Genomic DNA, 19553 nt, shown 5'->3' with positions numbered 1-19553 from the left:
ACATGTCATTGAGGAGTAAACTTGGGCAGGGGAAACACTTAAAAGACATCAAATCCCTCGGGGAGAGGATGTCATAGGCACCAGGCTTGATACTAGAAATGCTTAGTCTTCTTTGTTACTCGCTTCCCTTCTCAAGTTTAGAGCTGGATTATTTGTCATCTTTTGAGAAGGTTCTTGTCCTTCCAGTCACTGCTGAAGGAAGGTTTAGAACAAGCAGCTACCTCAGGGCTAACGTGGTAACACTGCTGACTGCTTCCCCGGGCCCGCCAGACTGAGGCAATACTGGATGGATGATGAGCAGCTGTGTGGTATTTAAACTGGGAGGCCTGGGAGACAAAGTAAAAGTGGACGTCTTGCTCCTCAATCAATCACTACTCAAATGAGCTGTAGAAATGGAACAGTTCCAACCCTTCACCAGATGAGTCCACTCCAGCAAAGTATGGTAGATATGATTGCTTTGGAGTGAGTACTGGAGACTGCAGAGGAGGTTCACTGGGATGGTGCCTCAATTTAGTTATGAGGAAAGAGTGTATATGCTAGAGCGATACACAAAATGCTGGAGGAACTCAGCATCCAAGGAGCAGAACAAACAGCTGACGCCTCAGGACAAGACCCTGCCCCAGGACCAGAAAGGAAGGGGGAAGAAGCCAGAATAAGAAGGTGGTGGGGGCAAGGGGAAGGAGTGCAAGCTGACAGGTGATAGGTGAAACCAGGTGAGGGGGGAGGAGAGGGATCGGGGAGGGGAAATTAAGTAAGAAGCTGAGAGGTGATAGGTCGGGAAGGAAAAGGTCCAAAGAAGGAATCTGATAGGACAGGAGAGTGGACCATGGGAATAAGTGAAGGAGGAGGGGCATTGGGGGGAGGTGATGGGCAGGTGAGTAGAGGAGAAGGGGTAAGAGGGCAGCCCCGATGGGGAATGAAAGAAGAGGGGTGGGGGGAAATTACAGGAATTTTCATTTGCCAGTTTGTACACCTCCCCCTCCCTCCAATAGCTTTTTTTTTTGCTTCTTGCCCCGTTCTTTCCAATCCTGATGAAGGTTCTCGGTCTGAAACTGGTTTATTGAGATCCTCCAGCATTTTGTGTGTTGCTCTGGATTTCCAATGTTGGCCGATTCTCTTGTGTTTTGGCTAGGCTTTGCTTGTTTTCCCTGGAGTGTAAGAAGCTGAGAGGAGTATATATGACTATGAGAACCAGAGATAGGGGAGATCATCAAAATCTTTTTCCCACGTTGGGGAATTGAAAACAAAAGTTTAAAGTGAGGGGAAGAAACTTCAAAGGGCATCTGAGGATAAATTTTAGATGAAGTTATTGAAATCAAGGGCAGCTGGTAGTGTAATGCTTTACAGCACCAGCTGTAAGATCGGGATTTGACCCCCACTGCTGTCTGTAAGGACTTGGTACGCACTTCCTGTGACTAAGTGGGTTTCCTCCAAGTGCTCCAGTTTCCTCCCACATTCTACAGACATGCGAGTTAGGGTTAGTAAGTTGTGGGCAAGATATGTTGGCACCAGAAGCAAAGCGAACCAGCTGGCTTTAATGCCTAAGGATTCTTCAGTCTCTCACTGCTGCTGTCAGAGGTGCCCAACCTGCTTCAAAAGGGCGACAATGCCATTGTCCAAGAAGAGCAGGGTGAGCTGCCACAATGACTATTGCCCAGTTGCACACACACCTACTGTGATGAAGAGCTTCAAGAAGTTGATCATGCCCAGAATCAACTCCTGCCTAAGCAAGGACCTGGACCCGCTGCAATTTGCCTATTTCCACAGTAGGCCTAGAGTGGATGCAGTCTCACTGGCTCTCCACCCAGCTTTAGACACCCCGGACGACATCAATACCCACAGTACGCCCGGCTGCTGTTTACTGGTTACAGATCAGCATTCAACACAATCATGTTGAATCTAAAGATATAACTGGTTACTGCAAATCACTCCTTGTGCAGATGGACTGAAGGAGGATCGGGGAGCATCAATGGCTATGTGACAGAAAATAGGTTATAGGGAAATAAGACGGAGAATTGGACTGGCATCATAGGACCGATAGACCAAATGGCCTCATTCTGTGTCATAAGAAAATTCGAGAAACGTTGCAAATCCTCCCATCGTTTGAGCCCAGTTCATACTGAACTATGATCTTCTTCTGACAGCTTGAAAGACAAGGCTGCATCCATATACAGTACTTCACACAGACAACCTACTCAAGGGAAAGTTGTGGTGCAAACTTTTAGGAGGAGATGGAGCTTTTCCATAACTGAGCCAAGGGCAAGTAGAAAATCTCTCTTGTTCATCAGCATAATTCAAAATGGCCATAAAACTTAAAGGAAGAATTTAATAATCCAACTTCCACCCTGCCCTCAAATGTACCTGGTCCATTTCCGACACCTCCTTCCCCTTCCTTGATCTCTCTGTCTCTGTCTCTGGAGACAGCTTCTCTACTGATGTCTACTATAAGCCGACGGACTCTCACAGCTACCTGGACTATTCCTCTTCTCACCCTGTTACCTGTAAAAATGCCATCCCCTTCTCTGAATTCCTCCGTCTCCGCCGCATCTGCTCTCAGGAGGAGGCTTTTCATTCCAGGGCAAAGGAGATGTCCTCCTTTTTTAAAGAAAGGAGCTTCCCTTCCTCCACTATCAACTCCGCTCTCAAACGCATCTCTCCCATTTCACGCATATCTGCTCTCACCCCATCCTCCCACCACCCCACTAGTAACAGGGTTCCCCTTATCCTCACCTACCACCCCACCAGCCTCTGGGTCCAACATATAATTCTCCATAACTTCCGCCACCTCCAACAGGATCCCACCACCAAGCACATCTTTCCCTGCCCCCCAACTTTCTGCTTTCTGCAGGGATCGCTCCCTAAGCGACTCCCTTGTCCATTCATTCCCCTCCATCCCTTCCCACCGATCTCCCTCCCAGCACTTATTCTTGTAAGCGGAACAAGTGCTAAACCTGCCCTTACACTTCCTCCCTCACTACCATTCAGGGCCCCAGACAGTCCTTCCAGGTGAGGCGACACTTCACCTGTGAGTCGGCTAGTGTAATATACTGCGTCCGGTGCTCTTGGTGTGGCCTTCTATAAATTGGTGAGACCCAACGCAGATTGGGAGACCGTTTCGCTGAACACCTATGCTCTGTCCGCCAGAGAAAGCAGAATCTCCCAGTGGCCACTCATTTTAATTCCACGTCCTATTCCCATTCTGATATGTCTATCCACGGCCTCCTCTACTGTAAAGATGAAGCCACACTCAGGTTGGAGGAACAACACCTTATATTCCGTCTAGGTAGCCTCCAACCTGATGGCATGAACATTGACTTCTCTAACTTCTGTTAATGCCCCTCCTCCCCTTCTTAACCCATCCCTCCTATTTATTTATTTATTTATTTATTATTTTTCTTCTTCTTCTCTCTTTCCTTCTCACAATAACTCCTTGCCTGTTCTCCATCTTCCTCTGATGCTCCTCTCCCCCTTTCTTTCTTCCAAGGCCTTCTGTCCTATGAAACTCCCCCTTCTCCAGCCTTGTATCCCTTTTGCCAATCAACTTCCCAGCCCTTAGCTTCATCCCTCCCCCTCCTGTCTTCTCCTAACATTTTGGATCTCCCCTTCCCCTCCCACTTTCAAATCTCTTACTATCTCTTTTTTCCATTAGTCCTGACGAAGGGTCTCGACCCGAAATACCGACTATACTTCTTCCTATTGATGCTGCCTGGCCTGCTGCGTTCCATTTTGTGTGTGTGCTTGAATTTCCAGCATCTGCAGATTTTTCTCATGTTTACGAATTTAATAATCTTACCTGCTTATCCAAGAATTCCCTGGCATCCTTTTCAATGTGACCCTCGTAGAGATTTGTCGTGAGACTCATCAGTCCAATTTTTGAGAGGCCGAAGTCGGTCAGCTTAATGTGACCCATTGACGTTATCAGCAGACTGCAAAGGAATAAGTGTTGGGGTAGTGACCAGGCAGAATAAAATGCTTAACGGGATTCGGCGAGTAACCCGACTGTACAAGGCTTCCTGCAGCTTTACAGACTGGCTCGTAAATCGACGGGGAAGCGGGGAACATCAGAAGAAATTTCACTCCTCAGAGCCAACTAGGGTAATCCCTTCATCTACTGCAGAAATATTCATGGACAGAAGGACCATGCCTTGAGGTACCTGCAGACTAGGATAGCAAACTGAGCCCTATTTCTCTTTGCTGAAGACAAAGGGTTACGTAAATCTTTATGACCTCATTGCCTGGTATGGAAGGGCCGGTGCACAGGGTTGGAAAAAAGCTGCAGAAATTTGCAAACTCAGCCAGCTTCATCAAGGGCACCGCTGTCCCCAGCACCGAGGGCATCTCCGAAAGGCAGTGACTCAAAAATGGGACATCCATCATTAAGGACCCCATCACCCAGGACATGCCCTCTTTTCATCGCTATATCAGGGAGCAGAAGACATGAACTTGTTTACAGGAATGCTCCTTCTCTTCCACCATGAGATTTCTGAATGGACAATGAACCAACTCATTAAGATTGCCTCACTATTTTTGCTCTTGTTTGCACTACTCATTTACAGTAGTGTAATTCAATAATATTTAAATGATTAAATATATAAAATTAAATTAGCAGTTCAAAAAGAGCATATATATTTCTTATTGTAATTTATAGCTTTTTTGTGTATTGTTCTGTGCTGTTGCCACAAAACAACAAATTTCATGACATACTGTATGTCAGTGATAATAAACCTGATTCTGACTCAGATTCACTTAAAAAGGAATGTGATGATGCACAACTGTCCCATCATTTCCAACCCAGGACACCTGACGCACAACATATTACCCATTTGCTCTACAGAATTTCAAAGGATGAAGCTCCTTCTCACTATTTCATTCACCTTGGTTTTCATGTGTGAGTATTGTTTTTTTTTTTTGGCGTCCGTGTGTGTGCGATGTTGGCGGGACGATGTATTTTTCATGCCTTTTACAAGGCGCGGAGCTAGAGAGACAGACTGTGTGGTGTGCCACTCATCACACAGATATTTTGCAGTATTTTTCCCATTATTTTACGAGGTCAAGTTGCGATCTCGACTCTCAACCCGGCACAGATGGAAAACGTACTCAGGAGCGGACCCGGCTGGGTTCGAACCCGGGAACCTCCATTCCAGAGTTCGACGCTGATGTCATTGCACCAACAGCTGGCCCGAGTATTGTTTTTTAATTGCCTCTAAGGACAATATCCTCAGCCTTTCTCCCTCAATGACGCTGAGTTGAAGCCTCTAATTATTCACTCAGTGGCCAGTTTATTTGGTACACCTGTGCAATAATGCAAATATCTAATCAGCCAATCTTGTGGCAGTTACTCAATGCATAAAAGCATGCAGGCATGGTCAAGAGGTTCAGTTGCCGTTCAGACCAAATATCAGAATGGGAAAAGAAATGTGATCTAAGTGACTTTGACCGTGGAATGATGGTTGGTGCCAGACAGGGTGGTTTGAGTATCTCCTGATCTCCCGGGATTTTCATTCACAACAGCCTCAAGAGTTTACAGAGAATGGTGCAAGAAACAGAAGAAAAGAACCTGCTGAGTGCCAGTGACAGCTCTGTGGGTGGAAACACCTATTTAATTAGAGAGATCAAAGCAGAAAGGTCAGACTGGTTCAAGCCGACAGGAAGGTGACAATAACTCATATGACCAATGTTACAACAGTGGTGTGCAGAAGCGGATCTCTGAATGGACAACACGTCAAAACTTAACGTGGCTGGGCTACAGCAGCAGAAGGCCGTGAATGTAAACTCAGTGGCCATTTTATTAGGTGCAGAAGGTACACATGAAAGTGGCCACTGAATGCATATGCCTTTTTGCTCAGGGCTAAATGATTACAGCTTCCCTAAACAGAAGAAGCAGTGAAACTAGCTTCACCGAGTGGTTTGGAATACGCAGCCACTACCTCAAAGGATTGCCGCTACTTAGCCCAATTAGCGTAGGCAGAAATGCCACCAGCTGCTAGGGAAATGAACTCAGGCTTTCCTTGACTCTGTTTGAACGCAGTGATATACAAACGGATCAGTCTGTGGTTCAAAGAATTATTAATCCAGGTTAAGAATAATGAATGGCACACGCAAAATGCTGGAGGAAGTCAGCAAGTCAGGCAACATCTATGGACAGGGATACACGGTCGATGTTTTGGGCCTTGGCTCTTTGGCAGGACTTGAAAGAAAGGGGGCAGAAGCCAGTACTTTCCAGTCTTGATGGTCTCAGCCTGAAATGTTGACTGTTTATTCTCCTCCACAGATGCTGCTTGACTTGCTGAGTTCCTCCAGCATTTTGCATAGGTCACTCAAGTTTTCCAGCAACCGCAGAATCTCTTATGGTTAAGATGGACGAACGCCTGTGAGGGCAAGGAGGAGAAAGATACAAAATGAAGTGAAAGGAAGCTTGTGTACAACAGTTGGGTCCCAATGAACTACTCTATTACGAAGGCAGAAAATGCCCAAGAGGTCAAACAGCATCTGTGAAGAGAGGTAAAGACCAGTTCAGACTTCATTAAGACTGATCTGAAGTATTAATTCTACCTCCCAGCAGATACCAGATGGGTTTTTCCTGTCCGTATTACCATGTTCCAGCCTTAAACTTACTTGTCTGGCTTTAGGTCTCGGTGAACGATGCCATAATTGTGTAGGTACTCCAAAGCCAGAACAGTTTCTGCAAAATACATCTGGGCCAAGTCCACTGGTAAGGCTCCAATGTTCTTCAATAACGTTGCACAGTCACCCCCTGCAAAAGGAAATGACATGAGGGTCAAATGGTGAGGAGAGGTTGCCAGGCTAGGCTGGTAGTCACAGCTGAACTAATAGAGTATTTGATAAGAAACAGAAAACTTTCTACTTGGAGGGGTGAAGCAAAAGGGGGTCACTCACAGCATCATCAAGCATTTCAGTCAACAAACTTTTGTGAAAAATCTGTGAACTCTCTCACTTAAGTGCTGCTAAAATGTTTGGAGACTTCAATCTCTAGCTTCCAGGGCTTTAGTTGGGGAAAGTAAATGGAACTGGTGAGTAAGCGCTATTTATATAAAGATCACTTCCAGTCTAACTTGACAGGCTTGAGGAGCTGAAAGGTCAAACATTCCAAAGAAAAAGATCCACTATTTATGCATCATCCTAACCGCAGGTTATGCGCTTGCTCGTAAGAGTCAAGAATTTCAGTGCTTGCAAAGTGGAATGCAACTTTGCATGGGAAAGTGCTGGAGATGAGATTCTGAGTGAAAACAGTTCATCTGGCACATCTATATTCAGTAACTATTCAGCTTTTCCCTAACAAACATTAACAGCTCAATCACACAAACCAGTTCACCATGGAATCTGAGTTCTTAAATGGGAAAATTCAAAGTAAATTTATTATTAAAGTACATATACATCACCATCTATTATCTTGACATTAGTTTTCTTGCAGACATTTACAGGAAAATAAAGAAATATGATAGAATTTATGAAATACTATAAATAACTTGGTGGGTCAGAAGAGCGTATTCCATGTTGAATCTGTAAATTAATCAATCAATAAAGAGTGACAAACAACCAATGTGCATAAAAGAAAAACTGGGCAAATAATAAATCGAGGCAAATAAATAATACTAAGTTGTATAGTCCTTGAAAGTGAGTCTGTAATTGTGGAGTCAATGCAGTGATGAGGTGGGGGAAGTTACTCCTTCCTGTAAGCTTTCTTCCACTGGGATGGGAGGTGTTGATTGCAAGTTTGAAAAGAAGATTGAAGACCCCAGTGTATTAGGAAGGTCCATTGTTTAATTTACACATCTTCATTGCTGAGACCATTAGAAGCAGCATGATATCACCCAGTTGCTAAAGGCAATCATTAAACCTTGGGGCAGAGGAGTTGTGACAGGGATGTGCAGAATCTGTCACTCAAATATTTCCAGGTACAGCTGATATAGAATGAATGCCAGGAAGAATGCAGCCAAATTGGTCGCAATTATTCCAAAGAATCACACAATTCCTACATGTTCTAACATCTCTTTTTTAGAGGTGCACCATCAGCTAGGCCAGGCCAAAACACTTAAGATGAAATAAGTTCCATTTTACAGACAACGCTTGCAGTCAGTTTGGGAACAATATATTTCCATTACTGTGCAGCAGTAAGAAGACAATTGCCAAAATTCCATCATACACTCAGTGAACTGAGTTCTATGATTGTGAAGTTATGCATTGATTGCATAGTTTGGATTTTTCATTCCAGATTCTTCTTGCATCTGTCAGTTAACATACACAGGACCCCTTGCTATGCAGATACAGATGCCAGTTCTTGGATTTTCAATCTCCGTGGAGTCTCAGGCTAATCCGACAACAGCAGGCTTTCCCATACTTGCTTGGTCTACTTCCATATGAATCAAAGAAGATCTCAGGGTAGTTGCCCAAACAGTGAAGAACACAGAACATAAAATATTACAGCACAATATAGGCCCTTCTGCCCATGATATTGTGCCAGCCTTTTAACCTACACTAAGATTAAACCTAATCTAACCTTTCCTTCCTATATAGCCCTCCATTTTTCTACCATCCACATGCCTATCTAAAAGTCTCTTAAATGTTTCTAATGTATCTGCCTCTACCACGATCCCTGGCAGCACATTCAAAGCACCCACCACTCTCCAAACGTATCTCTGATACCCCTCCCATATATTTATCCAATTACTGTAAAATTATGCCCCCTTGTGTTAGCCACTTCTGCCCTGAGAAAATATCTCTGGCTGTCCAGTGCTTCTCATCATCCTGTGCACCTTTATCACGTCACCTCTCATTCTCCCACGTTCCAAGGAGAAAAGCCCCCTGTTGCTCAACCTATCCTCATTAGGCATTCTCTTCAATCCAGACAGCATTCTGGTAAATCTCCTCTGCACCCTCTCTAATGCTTCCACGTTCTTCCTATAATGAACAGAATTGAACACAATATTCCAAGTGCGGTCTTACCGGGGTTTTATAGAACTGCAACATTTCCTTGTAGTTCTTGATCTTAATTCACCAGCTAATGAAGACCAACATACTGTGTGCCTTCTAAACACCCCATCACTCACACGGCAACTTTGAGCGACCGATGGATGTGGACCCACTAGGAGGACCCATTTTAAGCTATGTACTCCCCATGTTTCCATTAGGCCTCAACCCCATCATAACTGAACTCTAAAGGTCACATTCTTCACCCATGTTGACCTTTATCCCACTGTGGATGCCTATCCCTCCAATCAGCAACTGGAATATCCCCCAAACCAATCGTCAACGATCACCCGACTCCCACCCACTTCTGACCTTCAACTTTCTATCTCAGCTCCACCCCCCCCCCCCCCACTGATCAGAAGCTCTGTGCCCAACCCGGGCACAACATCAACCCCTGGAATCTCATTTATTCAGGTCTTGCTGCTCTCTGCATTGTGCAGTGCGTAAATGTTGGGTCAGTAGCACCCAAAGCTTTGAACCTTGTCAGCAGCTTGGCCAAAACAGCTGTCGGAAGACGGTGACAACCTAATGCACCTCTGTGAATGTCAGGGGATTTCTTCACTAGTATGTTTTGCTGTTGTTGATCGAGTGACAGATATTGGCCAGGACCTAGGGGAATTTTCCCTGATCTCCTGTAAGATGGTCCCAGTGCAAGGCTCTGCTTGTGTATGCTTGAAGAAGCCCGGTCACATCTAAAGACAATTCATTTGCTGCTGTCATTGTAAAACCATAACTAATTCCCATTGGCATCTCTCATGCCCACCAATTCCAGCCTGAATTGGCGAATCGAATGAAGATCAATTATGATATTACGCTTGATGCAATTGTACAGTTAGGGTTAGATGTGGCAGACAATATTCATTTATATACTGTTACTCCTCTAACATAGAAACCTTAAGTCATTGTAGATTGCAGATACCTTTTGTCCAACATTTTATACTCTCCCTCTCACATGCAAAGTCATCCATTTGATAATGTGCAATTTCTATTGATGATGCTGTGGGTTTGGGTTCACTGCACATGGACAACGTACAAAGACAATTTACTCAGAATACCGGCATCTGAACCCGGAACACTGGGGCTTCAAATAAAAAGCAAAAGGAAACATAAACTAGATAAAAGTCCACCGATAAAAGCAGGCCAATTATTCTGTAAACATGCAGTGAGCGCACAGTAGGTATGAAAGGAACAATGATCAAACTCAGCCAATCACAGCAGTGTGGTTACCGAGGAATGGCAGCAGAGCAATTCGTGCCAGCGATCACTGTTTGGGGTTCGATTCCTGCGCTGTCTGCAAGGAGTTTGTACGTTTTTGCTGTGTCCGCGCAGGTTTCCTCCAAGTGCTCCAGTTTCCTCCCATATTCCAAAGACGCACGGTTAGGTTAGTGAATTGCGAGCAAACTATTTATTTATCTTACTTATTTAGAGATACCGCCCGGTAACAGGCCCTCCTGGGCCAACGAGCCCCTGCAGCCTAATTACACCCATGTGACTAATTAACCCACTAACCTGTACACATTTGGAATGTAGGAGGAAACCAGAGCACCCAGAGGAAACCCATGCGGTCATATGGAGAACATACAAACTCCTTACAGACAGCAGAGGAAATTAACTCGGGTCATTGGCGCTGTAAAGCGTTACGCTAACTGCTACACTACACTGGAAGTGTGTCAAAACTTGCAGGGCTCCCCCATCACAATCCTTGGAATGTGACAAATAAAGCTTTCTTTCTTTCTCCCTCTCTTTCTTTCATTCTCTCTTTCTCCCTTTCACTCTGTTTCTCTCTCTTCCTTTCTTACCAACCATCTCCACTCTGATAGGGAAAATATACTTCCTGCATGCCACTTTGTTCATATTAAAGTAATCAGAAACATATATTCACTAATGTTAAAACGTTAAGATTGCCCACCATTGGTGATGTGACAATCTAATGACTCACCTTCTACATACTCCATTACCATGCAGAGGTGCCGCCTGGTCTCGAAGGAACAAAACATACTGACAACAAACGGGTTCTCCGCAAAGGTAAGGATATCACGCTCCACAAACGCCTGCTGAATCTGGTTTCGGAGAATCAGGTTCTGTTTGTTTATCTTCTTCATTGCAAAGCGCTGCCTGGTCTCTCTATGCCTCACCAAATATACAGCACTGAAAGCAAAATGAGAGCCCATTCATTTAAAGTAACCAGTTTCTACAGTGAGTACAATCGATTCTGGCGTCCAATTAAACTATTTACGCTGCCAGTGTGTCTTAACTCTTCTCCTACCAGTGATGTGAGTTTTGAATGATAGGTTTAGAGTGTAAATCAGATATACCAAAACTATCCCCAGGAAGGACACAGTATATGTAACTTGGTCCAATCTACAAATGTTAGATTGGACCAGGAGGAGGGATTGTGGCCAAGATGTTCCCCAGAAAAGGGAAGCCGGGACTTATAGAATGGTTGGCCAAACTGATCTTGGATGAGTGGAAGATCTGAATCCACATCAACCTAGCTGGAGCAGACGTTCAGTCTGAGCTCTCAGTGTCCTGTTTACGCCCATCAGTCCAAGAACTGATCTGGCCACATACTGCACCCTTACTTGCCGCTTCAGGGCGAAATCAGGAAATTTGGAAATTGGTCCCCCAGTGCCTCTGAAGCCAGGTGAACTGTTTAGGGCCCCTTATCGATAAGCTTGTCAGGAAGGCTGGTTCTGTTCTGGGGGTGGGACTGGATTCCCTGGTGGTTGTATCTGAGAGGAGGATGATGCAGAAGCTACAGAGCCTTATGGACAATCCCTCTCCCCCTCTCCATGACATACCAGGCAAACAGTGGAGCACCTTTAGTAACAGACTGATTCCAACGAGGGGCGCCATGAACCCCACAGGAGATCCTCTCTCCCTGTGGCTACAACTCCTCATCCTTAAATAGATAAGTACACGGTTTCAATGCACATTTGTTATTCTGCACCATTACTTTTTAATGCACGTTTTGTATTTTTCGTACCTCAATGCTTACACTTTGTCTTTTAAAGTACATATTTCTGACTGAACAACCTTGCAACAATTATTTCCTTCGCGATAACGTTTTATCTTTTTTAATCTAAGAAAGGACGTGCTGGCGTTGGAGAGGGTTCAGAGGGGGTTCACGAGAATGATTCCAGGAATGCAAGTGTTTGATGACTCTGTACTCACTGGAGTTTACCAGAATGTGGAGGAAATCTCATTAAAACTATTGGATATTGAAAAGGCAAGATAGAGCGGATGTGAGAGGATGTTTCCTATCTTCGGGGAGTCTCGAACCAGAGGGCACAGCCTCAGAACGCAAGTGCATCCCTTTAGAATGGAGATGAGTTGGAATTTCTTTAGCCAACGGATGGCGAATCTGTGGAGTTCATTGTAGCAAGTGGCTGTAGTATTTTTAAAGCAGATGTTGATAGGTTCATGATTAATAAGGACATCAAAAGTTACGGGGACAAGGCAGTAGGATAGGGTTGAGAGGGATAATAAATCGGCCATAATGGAATAGTGGAACAGATTTGATGGGCCAAATGATCTAATTCTGCTCCTCTGATTTATGGTCTTAAGCAAGATTACTTAATGTTTGTTTGGTCAAGATGTTACCCACTAATTCATCCTTGGAATTATCTCCACTATCTTCAATTGGATATAGAGGTGAACCTGACTCAGAAATCCATTGACTTCAATGGTCCCGAATTTCAGAAGTACAGTTGGATGCACAGTTTCTAATCAAGGAGCCAATTGGAAAGTTTCAGCAAAAGAGTTCAGCAAACCAGAAGGGCTGAATGTTCCCCTACTATCCCTATGATGTTTCACAACATTCCCTGAGATACTGATGCTAATTAATTCCCATTTATCTCTCCCTCCATAACTCCGTCTGCCAACTAGTGTTCAAAAGTGAAGGATTATTGTACCTTTGCAGAAAGGTTCCCAATATTCATCATCTTAATATGAAGCATAATGTTGGCATCCATCTGTTTGTCACACAAATTCCACCCCTAGGGGTCATAACATTTGTACCATCTGTTCTAATTGTACACAAACAAACTCCCACACATAAGAGAGCGGCTGCTAATATCCTCCAGTGCTTCATCTGCTCCTCTGCCGGCGAGGAATTTGGACTCCAGTACGTGGCTCCCACCTCCCTGTGATGGCCCTAGGAGTTAAAAATTGTTCAGGAATCGGCTGAGCAGTCTGAGACACACTGACTGGCTATACGAAGCAAATGTGCATTTTCCTAAGCCAATGATTGTGTCTATTGCTATTAAAAATAAGGAATTAACTAAGAAAGGATGTGCTATCATGTAGCGGATTCAGAGAAGGTTCACGAGAATGATCCCGGGAATGACAAAGTTAACACATGAAGAGTGTTTGATGGCTTTGAGCCTGTACTCACTGGAGTACCGGAGTTCAGAAAAATGAAGGGGGTTCTAATTGAAACCTATCAAATATAGAAATGCCTGGATAGAGTGTATGTGGAGATGATGTTTCCTATAATGGGCAAATCTAAAACTAGAGGGCTCAGCCTCAGAATAGAGGGACATCCACTTAGAACTAAGTTAAAGGGGAATTTCTTTAGCCAGAGCATGGTGAATCTTTGGAATTTATTGCCATAGATGGCTGTGGAGGTCAAGCCATTCAGTATATTTAAAGTGGAGGTTGATGGGTTCTGGATTAGTAAGGGTGTCAAAGGTTACAGGGAAAAGGCAGGAGAGTGGGATTAAGAAGGATAAAAAATCAGCCATGATGGAATGACAGAGAAGTGTTGATGGACCAAAGACCTCATTCCAATCCTATGTCTTTTGGTCTATGGTAGTGGTCACCAACCTTTTGAAGCCCAAGATCCCCTACCTCGGCCTTAGTAAAAGGCAAGATCGACCTAGACACACGCATGTGCACCGGGCAAAACAGACCAGAAGTAAAACCCACAACCCCAGAAACAACCTCTCTTTACAAACAGCAGGAGTATTGCTATATTACCATTATCCCAATTAGTATTACTTATCTTTATAATGCTCACATTACAACACCTTCAATTCTATGTTTCATTAATTAATTTTATTTCAACACGAAAATTAAAGGAACAAAAATTGACTGTTGCACTCAGTGTGATGACTGGGGCTGAATATTTTCTGCTAGTTCTCTGAAATTTGGCTCATAACTACAGACAGCCAGTCTGAGACAGTCTGTGAGGTGTCTGTCAGTAAGACAGCTCCTGTACTTAGATTTAATAATTTTCATCTGTTGCAGCACAGCATCCTCGCAAACCTCCTGACAGACTGAATATTTGAATGGACAGTTTCCTTTGTTAGACTGAATGTTGAATCTGCCACGTTTTTCAGGTGTTTTGTATTGGTAAACTGTTACTGAGACACTAAGTTTCAGGGGTACGCAAGCTAATGACACCACTGATCTTTGCTTCCCAGTTTTTTACATTTGGGGAATGTTGGAATTTAAAGGGGGAGAAGTGTTGTAATGTGAGCATTATAAACATAAGTAATACTAATTAGGATAATGGTAATATAGCAATACTCCCGCTGTTTGTAAAGAGAGGTTGTTTCCGGGGTTGCGGGGTTTTACTTCCGGTCTTTTCTGCCCAGTGCACATTTTTCTTTTTTTTCGGGATCTACTGGGAAAGTCTGAAAGATCGACCGGTTGGTGACCACTAGTCTATGGTCTAAAAGTAGTTGGAATTGGGAAATGATGTGATGTAATTCCAGTAATATGTCCATGTGGACATTGCAACTTCATTGCCAACATGTTAAAAATCAATGGAATTATTTTATTTATTTCCAAATTTTCCCTCCATATAATAAAGTAACATCTCTTCTTTTGCTAGTCTCCAGCAAGCACATTTCCATTTCTATTTTTTCCTTCGTGGAACATGGGTGCCATTGCCAAGGTAGGCATTCATTTCCAATCACCATTTGGCATCTCAAGGAAGCTGCTGACAGCCCCGAGCTTTCAGTGCCAGGATTTTCATAAAAGATGAAGGAGAATGTTTGCATGTCCCAAAACGTCCCTGGACTGAGCTGAGACGGCTTGTTTCAGGGTAGAGTCAACAACATTTCTGTTTGTCTGGAAACATGTGCAGACCTACAGCAGGTAAGGTCTGATGATTTCCATCCCTGAAGGATATCAGCGACGATCCCAATTTGTGACAACTTGTTTCCAGACTAATTCCAGATGTATTTAATTAATCGAATTTAAACTCACCAATTGCCATAGCATGCTCAAACTCTGCTGTTTGGTACTAGTCATCCACCATCCTGATACCTGCCCCATGACTTCACCTAACTTACCCATAGGCTCCGTTGCTTATTAGTTTGATGGTGTCAAAGTCTTCTTCAGATGGTGCCTTTGTGGGTTTACCAGCAGATCCGCGACCCTGTGGCAAATGAAACATCAGGTGGTGGGTAGGATTTTTCAACGCTTTGCATCGATCAGCTCTTTAGATGAAACTCAACTCGCCTAAAAGAGCTTGACTGTGCAATCAAAAAATTGGGCATCAAGATGAAGGAGGTTTTAAGGGGGATGCACGGTGTGAGGTTTTGTCTGGAGGGAAGTGGGGGAGGTAGGGTATGTGGGCAATTGTAGAGGTGTCTAGACAGTACAGTCTCTGCCATATAGAGTTAACAGGGAGATAAGCACCGGAGGGTTTACTAAAGTTAGAAAGTAGCTTGAGGGGGGGCATGAAGATATTTAAAATGAGGACATTCAGCGAGAGGAGAACAGGCAGCAGCATGCATGTACAATTCATGGATTGCAAAAGGGAGGGAGATCATCCAGAATGAAGCAGAAATGGAAGTGGTAATTTTTCTATAATTTGATGTAAGACTCTGAGCTATCCTTGTGTCTCTTTCTCATTGCTTTTGAGTTTTGCTTTACTCTGTCACCATGACCTCTCCCCAGGGTGAGCACAAAGATTAAATCTGATCCTTTTAGAGATACACCATATTGTAATTAGATGTACTGTACACACACAAGCTTCCTTAATGTACTTAATGTTTGTCGGGGTGGGGGATGGATGTAGCTGGACACTCCTGCCGTATGCATAACTGTGCTGTTGGCTGGCAAAGGAATTCTTTTACAGCAAGTGGCAGTAAATGGCACCATCCAGTACCTTGAGTCTGTGGAAAGAGGAACTTTTAAAGCTTGTCTGTAGAATTATTAGCTTTAGTAGATTAGATTGATTTCATTATTTAGAGGTTTCTGGTCAATACCATCTCCCTTCTCCTCCGACTCAAGCCTGTGCTGAATTTGGAGACATGCTTCCATTCGGTTTGTGAGACGTAGCCAGTTCCAAAATCAACCATTCTTGCTGTTACTCTGGACGGATGTCTACTTTCTCTCAGGCATCCTGGAGACAGTTCTTTGCTCCATTTCGGGCTGGTGTACATATCCACAGGCAGCAAGGGTGGGGCAGAGACAGGGGACAAGAGGGAGGGAATGATCGCAGATAATGGTGCAAGAGATGCAGAAGAAATGACAGAAAAAAGTCAAGTAACACACACAAAATGCTGGAGGAATTCAGCATCTCCGGAGAGGAATAAACAGTCAGTTTTGGGCTGAGACCCTTCATCAGGACTGGAAAGAAAGGCGAGAGAAGGCAGAATAAGAAGGTGAGGAGAGGGGAAGGAGTACAAGCTGGAAGCTTGTGAAGTTAGGTGCGGGGGAAGGTATGTAGGTGGGGGAGAGGGGAAGAAGTGAGAAGCTGGGAGGTGACAAGTGGAAAAGGTAAAAGAAGGAATCTGACAGGGGAACAGAGTGGACAGCGAAAGTGCTAAAGATACACAGAACAGAGTGCAATGTAGACAGCGATTTCAAAGTACATGGATACACAAGAGACTGGAGATCCTGGAAATTCAAAGAACTAATGTGTCAGCATGAAGGAAGTGGACAGTTGATATTTGGATTAAGCTCCTTCGTCTGGGCAGTCAATCCAGATGAAGGGTCTCAAACTGAAATGTCAATTATCCATTTCCTTCCACAGGTTAGAAAAAAAAGAATCATTTTTATTTATCACATGTACTTCCGAACAAAGTGAAATGCCTCATTTGAGTCAAATCAAATCAGTGACAACTGTACTGGACAAGTGTCACCATGCTTCCAACGCCAACATACAATGCCCACAATTTACAAACTCCAACCATACGTCTTTGGAATGTGGGAAGAAACTGAGGCACCCAGTGACCTGCTGAGTTCCTCCAACAGTTTGCTTTTACTGCAATTAAAAGTCATTGTTGTCTCACACTTTTCTATGCTTGCCTCTGACTCTCTTTCCATCCCATTGTCACTTGCTGTTTTAAACACGAACAGTCCTGGGAATGAAAGGGTTAATGTACGACTGGCATTTGATGACTCTGGGCTTGTAATCACTGGAGTTTGGAAGAATGCTGGGGTGGAGATCTTATTGAAAACTACTGAATACTGAAAGGCCTAGCTGGAGTGGATGTGGGGCGGATATCTCCTGTATGGGGTGGGGGGGGGGGGGGTTCCGGGACCAGAGGGCACAATCTCAAAATTGAAGGACATACCTTTAGAAAAAAGAAGAGGAGGAACTTCTTTCACCAGGAGGAGGTGAAATTGTGAAATTCATTGCCACGGACGGCTGTGGAGGCCAAGTCATTGGGCATATTTAAACCCACATATGGGGGGGGGCGGTGCTGCAGTAGTCTGGCGGACTGACCTCTACCTTGCTGAGGCCAGGCAACAACTCTGAGATGACTCCTCTCACTTGCCCCTTGAACAGGACCCCACTAAGGAGCACCAGGCCATCGTCTTCCACACAATCACTAGCCTTATTAACTCCGGGGATCTCCCATCCACTGCCATCAACCTCTTAGTTCCCTTACCCCAAACCTCCTTTTTCTACCTCCTTCCCAAGATCCACAAGCCTGCCAGTCCAGGTGAACTCATTGATTCTGCTTGTTCCTGCCCCACCAAACTTGTATCTGCATATATCGACTCTGTTTTATTCCTCCCGCTTCAGTCCCTTCTTACTTACATCCGTGACACTTCACACACTCTTGATCTTTTCAATGATTTTAAGTTCTTTGCCCCAATCATCTCAATTTCATTATGGATGTCCAGTCCCTATACACCTCCATCCCCTATCAGGAAGGTCTCAGATTCTTTCTGGACACCAGACCCAGCTAGTTCCCCTCCATTACCACTCTGCTCCATCTAGCAGAACTTGGCCTCACTCTCAATAATTTCACCTTTGTCTCCTCCCACTTCCTTCCAACAAAAGGTGTAGCCATGGGCACTCTCATGGGTCCCAGCCATGCCTGCTTTTTTTTAAGCTGCATGAAAACAGTCTATGTTCTAAGCCTACACAAGTATCACTTCCCAATTTTTCCTATGCTGCATCGATGATTGCATTGTTGTTGCTTCTTTCACCTATGCTGAGCTCGTCCACTTCATCAACTTTGCCTCCAACTTCCACCCTGCCCTCCATTTCCTCAATTTCACTGTCTCTATCTTTGGAGACAGCTTATCTACTGATATCTTATATAATTTTACTGATTCTCACAGCTACCTGGACTTGTAAAACTGCCATCCCCTTCCCTCAGTTTCTCCGTCTCCACCACATCTGCTCTAGGATGAGGCTATTCATTCCAGAACTAATGAGATGTCTTCCTTCTTCAGAGAAAGAGGCTTTCCTTCCTCCACCATCAATACAGCCCTCAGCCCCATCCCTTCCATTTTTGCGCACATCTGCCCTCACCCCAAACACCCACCACCCCAAGTTTAGGGTTCCTCTTGTCCTCAAGTACCACCCCAGTAGCCTCTGCGTCCAGCACATAATTCTCCGTACCTTCCGCCATTTCCAATGGGTGTTGTGCAAAGAACCAGAATTGATTAGAAAGCTTAAGGTAAAGAACCTTTAGGGGTAAGAATTCACCCTGAAGCATCAGAAACAGAAGCTAAAGTCAGATGTGTCAGTATTACAGTGGAGAAAAGGAAATTGCAGAGGCATGAGAGGGGAGTTGGCCACAATTGATTGGAAAAGAACACTGGCAGGATGACAGCAGAGTAGCAATGGCTGGAATTTCCGGAAGCAATTTAGAAGGCACAGGATATATACATCCCAAAGAAGAAGAAGTTTTCTAAAGGAAAGATAACACAACCGTGTCTAACAAGTGAAGTCAAAGCCAACATAAAAGCCAAAGAGAGGGCATATAATACAGTAAACATTAGTGGGAAGTTAAAGGATTGGGAACCAAAAAAACTAAAAAAAGAGTGATGAAGTGCTTTGTGAGTTTGGTGATGAAACATGTCAATTCCTGCCTGAGAAGTGACTTGGATCCACTCCAATTTTTCTACCAGCATAAAAGGCCCAAAGCAGATGCCATTTTACTGGCTCTTCACTCAACTCTGGAACATCTGGACAGTGAAGATGCATACATCAGGATGCGCTTTATCAACTACAGTTTGGCATTCAATATTATCACCCCTCAACACTAATCAATAAGCTTCAAGACCTTGGCCTCAATACCTCATTGTGCAATTGGATGTTTGGTTTCCTCACTTGCAGACCCCAGTCAGTTCAGATTGCCAAC

The 19553-nt window shown here is 44.2% G+C and overlaps 1 protein-coding gene across 3 annotated transcripts in view; it reads right to left on the bottom strand.

Annotated features, from left to right (window-relative positions):
• The window catches only part of LOC134339433 (microtubule-associated serine/threonine-protein kinase 1-like), a 347798-nt gene that overhangs the window by 82143 nt on the left and 246102 nt on the right, over nt 1-19553 (bottom strand). For all 3 annotated transcript variants that reach the window (XM_063035933.1, XM_063035932.1, XM_063035931.1), the window contains 4 exons: nt 15291-15376; nt 10928-11136; nt 6616-6754; nt 3794-3926 (listed from right to left, as the gene is read on the bottom strand). In XM_063035933.1, the coding sequence (XP_062892003.1) occupies nt 3794-3926; nt 6616-6754; nt 10928-11136; nt 15291-15376 (567 nt within the window). The remainder of the gene's footprint in view (nt 1-3793; nt 3927-6615; nt 6755-10927; nt 11137-15290; nt 15377-19553) is intronic.

The sequence above is a fragment of the Mobula hypostoma genome, chromosome 29, assembly GCF_963921235.1.
Source record: "Mobula hypostoma chromosome 29, sMobHyp1.1, whole genome shotgun sequence".
Lineage (NCBI taxonomy): Eukaryota > Metazoa > Chordata > Chondrichthyes > Myliobatiformes > Myliobatidae > Mobula > Mobula hypostoma.
Note: the sequence above shows the minus strand (reverse complement) of the source record. Positions and strands in the feature narration are given on the sequence as shown.